The sequence below is a fragment of the Raphanus sativus genome, unplaced genomic scaffold (assembly GCF_000801105.2).
Source record: "Raphanus sativus cultivar WK10039 unplaced genomic scaffold, ASM80110v3 Scaffold0786, whole genome shotgun sequence".
NCBI lineage: Eukaryota > Viridiplantae > Streptophyta > Magnoliopsida > Brassicales > Brassicaceae > Raphanus > Raphanus sativus.
Genome location: NW_026616102.1, coordinates 21,972 through 28,948, shown reverse-complemented (window position 1 = coordinate 28,948; position 6,977 = coordinate 21,972). Strand labels below are relative to the sequence as shown.

The 6,977-nt window shown below is 39.0% G+C and overlaps 1 protein-coding gene across 1 annotated transcript; it reads right to left on the bottom strand.

Moving 5' to 3' along the window:
* Nucleotides 1–4,101: 4,101 nt before the first annotated feature.
* LOC130503072 (uncharacterized) lies at nt 4,102–5,673 on the bottom strand. The gene has a single exon (XM_056997720.1). It carries the CDS (start codon nt 5,671–5,673, stop codon nt 4,102–4,104), a length of 1,572 nt encoding a protein of 523 aa, XP_056853700.1.
* Between the last annotated feature and the right edge of the window lie 1,304 nt (nt 5,674–6,977).

Genomic DNA, 6,977 nt, shown 5'->3' with positions numbered 1-6,977 from the left:
TACAAGTAATTTCGTCAACAACACTATCCTAACATGCAGCACATCTTGGGAGTTGAAATTTCAAACACTATTCTGCATGCAAGAGAGAGAAACACACTAAATAAATGCTACTTTGAATCTGGACGAAAATCTGTCTTCCTTTGATATTTTTGGCTGAATCCACTTTGCTGGGCTTCTCTGATGGACCAAGATTGTAGAACAATTGGGCTTGTGGCTTGATTCAATCTGTGCTGGTCGGAATTGTTCATTGAATGCACATAGGTCCAAATTCGCGTAAACTGAAGATCACCTGTTTTGTAAATTGCATAACTCCTTCATCTGAACTCCATTTGATCTGATTCTTCTTCGAGGAGCTTCGTAATTGAGTTGAGAACATTCTCCAAGTGATTTCATGTGTAGAGGCCTCGTGGTTTAGAAGATATGAGTGAAACAATGAACGTATATCTTTACTGCTTTCCATGATCATATCATTCCCCTCTTCTTAAAAAAAAAGATTTGCCCACAAATCTGGTTCATATAAAAGGAAGAGTATCCAGAAGTACTTTCTCTCTGACGAAAATAAATATAAAAAGAGAAAAAAGCAAAAACAGAAATAGATAATGAAAGATGAGAAGATGATTGAAAGAAGATGAAGAGGTGAGAAAATGATAGAAATATAGAATGATAAAACCAGGCTTAGAGTGTTGCTCTGATACCACTTAATACGATCCTAGGATGATTTCTCTGGATGATATGGATAGATCCTTGCAAGATCGAATCAAAGACTCAAGATCTTCAAGGCAGTGAAATGGTGATGAATCAAAGAGTTGCGGAATAGCTCCTTGACACGGTTTAGTTGACTAGATTGGATATAACACACCTCTTTAGACAACTAGAGATTGCTGGATATTACTCACCAACAGAACTCAAGAACTCGCAAAGACAAGTCAGAGAGAACAAGGGTTTTTAGTTAAAAGATTGGATGATCTTATTAGACTACGAGACACACACATATATAGTGAGATCCTTGTACATGCACAAGGTCTCGGAAACAACAAGAGTCATTAAGGAACAGGCTCCTCTTTGACTTGTGTAACGAAATAAGGAAACTATAGTCTAAAAATAACATAAGGTACTTATGTGGTTCGAGAGTATCATGCTAGGTGATTTGATTAGCAAGACAAGGCCTCGTTAAAAACCTATCTTAGCAAAACCCAGTGGGACAAAAACTAAGACAGGAAAAGAGCACACTTCTCTTGCTAGCCTAGATGATACTCAACTTGATGGTGAGATAGCTTGGATGGTGATAAGGGTGTCTTGAAGTATCAAGCTTCCTCCAAGACATTCATCTTGATTCAGAGACTTCCTAAGTAAACCTCCAATAGCTTCTTTGAGCTTCTTAACTCTAGCACGAGTCATTGGTCCTTCTGAAACTTCTAAGGCATCCTTTTGAGCTGGTTGATCTTTAGTCTCATCTTCTTCATCATCTATCTGGTCCATGATCACATCATCCCCTCCCTCTTGAAAAGGATTTGTCCTCAAATCTGGTTCATCTGCAATAAAAGGGATCAAGTCAGTAACATTGAAACTATTACTCACGTTGTACTTACCTTGGAGATCCAGCTTGTAAGCATTGTTGCTGATCTTCCTTATGACCTCAAAAGGTCCATCTATTCGCGGCATGAGCTTAGACTTCCTCTCATCAGGGAACCTTTCTTTCCTTAGGTGAACCCAAACTTGGTCACCTTCTTTAAAGACCATCTCACGTTTGCCTTTGTTTGCATGCTTGACATACTGCTTAGTCTTTTCTTCAATATTACGCCTTGCTTGCTCATGGAGTTGTTGCACCATCTCTGCCTTCTTCTTTCCATCAAGACTAACTCTTTCACACTCAGGTAAAGGTATTAGATCTAAAGGAGAGGTGGGATTGAACCCATAAACAATCTCAAATGGTGAAAACTTAGAAGCAGAATGCACAGCATGATTATATGCAAACTCGCAATGAGGTAAATAGTCTTCCCATGATTTCAAATTCTTTTTAATGAATGCACGCAAGAGTGTTCCTAGAGTTCTATTTACTACTTCAGTTTGTCCATCAGTTTGCGGGTGACAAGTAGTAGAGAACAATAGCTTAGTGCCTAACTTAGACCAAAGTGTCTTCCAAGTGATTTCATGTGTAGAGGCCTCGTGGTTTAGAAGATATGAGTGAAACAATGAACGTATATCTTTACTGCTTTCCATGATCATATCATTCCCCTCTTCTTAAAAAAAAAGATTTGCCCACAAATCTGGTTCATATAAAAGGAAGAGTATCCAGAAGTACTTTCTCTCTGACGAAAATAAATATAAAAAGAGAAAAAAGCAAAAACAGAAATAGATAATGAAAGATGAGAAGATGATTGAAAGAAGATGAAGAGGTGAGAAAATGATAGAAATATAGAATGATAAAACCAGGCTTAGAGTGTTGCTCTGATACCAATTGATAAAAACCTCCCAAGGATTATGCACTCTAAGTTGGTGAGGGATAAGCTTTGCATCCAAGAGACTGTGAAATCTCAATAGATCAAAGGATGTGGATTGAATGGCACACAAAGGTTGCGGAAACTCCTTTGATTCACCGGTGGATCGATTTTCTAGATATTACACACCAAAGAAATCGACAGCCTGCTGGATATGACACACCAACAAGGAATGGATAGAGAGATGGATTGAGAGACGCCACAAAGATCTGTGAAAGGATCTATGATAAGTCTAGACCAGCCATGAACATAGATATGACACACCACGAACATGGAGTTCCAAAAATTACAAGACATCACATCTTGAAAGAGAGAAACTTCTCTAATCTTTTATTGAAAACAAACTTATTTTTTATTCATGATTTTTAGACTCTTTTATAGAGTATTACAAGTAATTTTCGTCAACAACACTATCCTAACATGCAGCACATCTTGGGAGTTGAAATTCAAACACTATTCTGCATGCAAGAGAGAGAAACACACTTAAATAAATGCTACTTTGAATCTGGACGAAAATCTGTCTTCCTTTGATATTTTTGGGCTGAATCTACTTTGCTGGGCTTCTCTGATGGACCAAGATTGTAGAACAATTGGGCTTGTGGCTTGATTCAATCTGTGCTGGTCGGAATTGTTCATTGAATGCACATAGGTCCAAATTCGCGTAAACTGAAGATCACCTGTTTTGTAAATTGCATAACTCCTTCATCTGAACTCCATTTGATCTGATTCTTCTTCGAGGAGCTTCGTAATTGAGTTGAGAACATTCTCCAAGTGATTTCATGTGTAGAGGCCTCGTGGTTTAGAAGATATGAGTGAAACAATGAACGTATATCTTTACTGCTTTCCATGATCATATCAGGTTATCTGCTCCAAAAGTACATTTCTTTAAATTAGCAAACAAGGATTCCTTTCTAAGCACTTCTAGAACCTTTCTAAGATGCTCAACATGCTCATCCAAGTTCTTGCTGTAGATCAAAATATCATCAAAGTAAACCACAACAAAATGACCTATAAATGATCTAAGAACATGGTTCATTAACCTCATGAAAGTACTAGGCGCATTAGTCAGCCCAAATGGCATCACTAACCATTCATATAACCCCTGCTTCGTTTTAAATGCAGTTTTCCACTCATCACCCTCTTTCATTCTAATTTGGTGATATCCACTTTTCAAATCAACCTTAGAAAAGATGCTAGAACCATGCAACTCATCAAGCATATCATCTAATCTAGGAATGGGATATCGATACTTTACAGTGATATTGTTGATGGCTCTACAATCGACACACATTCTCCAGCTACCATCTTTCTTTGGCACAAGCAAGACTGGAACTGCACATGGGCTCATGCTCTCACGAATATGACCCTTCTCCATAAGATCAGTGACTTGTTGTTGTAGTTCCTTGGTCTCCAGGGGTTGGTTCTATAGGCTGGTTTGTTTGGAAGAGAAGCTCCTGGAATAAAATCGATTTGATGCTCTATTCCTCTGATAGGTGGCAGTCCTTGTGGAGCTTCTTCTGGAAAAACATCTTTGAATTCCTGCAAAAGAAATTGTATCTTGCTAGGAAGATCCTGCACTGGCTTTGTTATGTTTAAACATTCTTTAAAAAACAATCAGCAAGTGAGGTAAAGAACTTCCCTTTGGTTGAAGCAATATATTAGCCTGCTGCTTTTTCTTAGATTCTGATGACGCTCTGTTCTTCTTCAAGGCTATCTGATCTAGATGAACTTCCTGCGGTGTTAAAGGAACCAAAACAGTCTTCTTCCCCTTGTACTCAAATGAGTATCTGTTTGTGAACCCATCATGAAGTGTTCTTCTGTCGGATTGCCAAGGTCTTCCAAGCAGTATGTGTCCAGCATCCATTGGTAAGACATCACACAGTATCTCTTCCTCATACTTCCCAATAGACAATGGTACCTTAACTTGGTGCTTCACCTCTAGCTCTCCTTCATCATTAAGCCATTGCAACTTGTAAGCTGTTGGTCTTTTTATGACCTTCAGACCAAGTTTCTCCACCATGGTTTCACTTGCAAAATTGGTACAACTTCCTCCATCTATAACCAAGCTGCAAACCTTCCCGTGAACCATACAACGAGTGTGAAACAGATTCTCTCTCTGTTCATCTCCATCAGTCTTGGCTTGAAGATTCAGTGTTCTTCTAGTAACAAGTAACTCTCCACGAGTTGGCATTTCCACCCTTTCTTCTTCAGACTCAGATACCTCTTCCTCGGATTCAATGTCACCATTTTCTCTGATGAGTATTACCCTTTTGTTGGAGCAGCTACTGGCATAGTGTCCATATCCTTTACACTTGTAGCACTGTATGTCTCTGGATTTGGATGTAGTGGCTACTTCCTTTCCTTTAACACTTTGTTCCTCCACTTTAGGCTTGGAGAATGGTCTGGATTCTCTGGTCTTTTCGTCCTTCTGGTAGTGTGGTTTGCTGGCTCCATAGCTAGACTTGTAACTCTCTTTTTTCAACTGCTGTTCAAACATAATTGCCTTGTGCAGAAGCTCTTCCATCTCAACATAGTGATGAACTTCAAGTCTGTCCATGATGTCTCTGTTTAGACCACCCATGAATCTGGCCATTGTTGCTTCTCGGTCTTCTTGTATATCAGCTCTCAGCATAAGGGTTTCCATTTCCTTATAATATTCTTCAACTGATCTACTTCCTTGAGACAGTGTTCTGAGCTTGAAGTGCAACTCTCTGTGGTAGTGGCTCGGTACAAATCTCTTTCTCATGATTACCTTCATCTGGTTCCAGGTTTCAACAGGAAAATCTCCAGCTCTTCTTCTTGTTGTAACCAAGTTATCCCACCAACTTAAAGCATACTCCTTGAACTCAGTAGGGGCAAGTTTCATTTTATACTCTGCAGTGTAGTCTCTGCAATTGAACACGAGTTCAATCTTCTTTTCCCACTCTAAGTATTCTTCTGGATCAGCAGTGCCTTTAAACTCAGGAATTTTCAGTTTCAAACCACCAAGAGGATCACTGGTTTTTGGCCTTTCTTCCTGGTCACGCCTCCTTCTTCTGGTACCAATGGATCGGTTTGAATGGCTATAGTAACTTTCTGTAGCAGATCGATCTGAAGTCCTTCTAGGTCTCTCACGATCTGAGTGCACAACCTCAGCCCTGAAGTTCTCTAGTCTCTGATCCATCAAAGTAGTCATGCGTGCAGTCAAAGCATCAAGTAACAGTGTTGATCCATTCCATTATTCCTATTGTCCTCGTCTCCCATGGTTCCTGTTGAATTTTAGAGCACAAAACCAGTAAAAGAGATCATAGAAACAGAAAAATAACAGAAAACACAGAAACTGAGACAGATTCAAAAACTTTTATGAAGAACCCTAATTCTTTTCTCAATAATTTCAAAATTTTAATCAGATTATTTAGCAAGTTCAACACTTGTTCTAGGCAGATCTGACATTAACAAACAAGATTCTAACAAGATCTAGACTTTAGAACAGATCTGAGAACAGAATATGAAAAGTCTAAAAGTTGCAGAACTGAAAAACACAACCTTTTGATGGAGATCTGCTCTGATACCACTTGATATGATCCTAGGTGTGAGGATCACGTCCCTGACTACTCTCCAACAGATTGTGATGATGAAACGAGATGTGGATTGAGTGATACTTCAAAGAGTTGCGGAATGACTCTTGGACTATCAAAGGTTTGCTTGCAAGGTAAGGATCAAGGATCCGAGTAACACTTAGACAAGCTTTGATCAAACAAGATTCAGAGAGAATTTTTAAGAGAAAGTGTTTGATGATTTTATTGATGAATTTCGTCCATAATATAAAGAGAAGAAGGCTGTACATGCACAGCTTCTTGGAAAACACAGCATAATAAATGCAAAGACTGAGTTCAATTTTAAAAAGAGAAAAGGCTCTTAAGAGTGTTGTGGACGAAAATAAGAAAGAAATTGGGGCCGGTTTCATCAAGAGGCTATTGTATAAGTGTTGTGTCCAAGCCTCATTAAAAACCTTGTTTGGAAAACCCAATGGACAATACCAAACCAAGGAAAAGAGTGCAAGTCACAACACCTCTCTTGATGAATGTCTTAGGTGGCTTGAATCACAACCAGAGTGGGTTGGATAAGCACACTCTAGACTGGCCTGAATAGTGTATAAGAGTTTATGAAAAGCTGTGATTGAATCTGGCTTGCTTGGATCTAGTCATTGGACCAACTGGTACTTCTAAGTCCTTGCATTTGTTTCCCTCAGGTTCAAGCTGCTCCATGGTTCTTTCTTTCAACTTCCTTAAGCTCTGGTTCAAGCTGTTCCATCTCTTTAGTTCATTGCTTGTCAAGATCACATCAATAGAAGGTGGGATATCTCTTGCTCACAACACTTAGAGATTTATTCAACTTCCTGGTTATTCTCCACTGATTAGTGGTTCCCAATCAAGCTTTCTTAGATCGTGGTTCATCCTGGTTTGATAAGAATCATGAAGATAATGGCATATGTCCGAA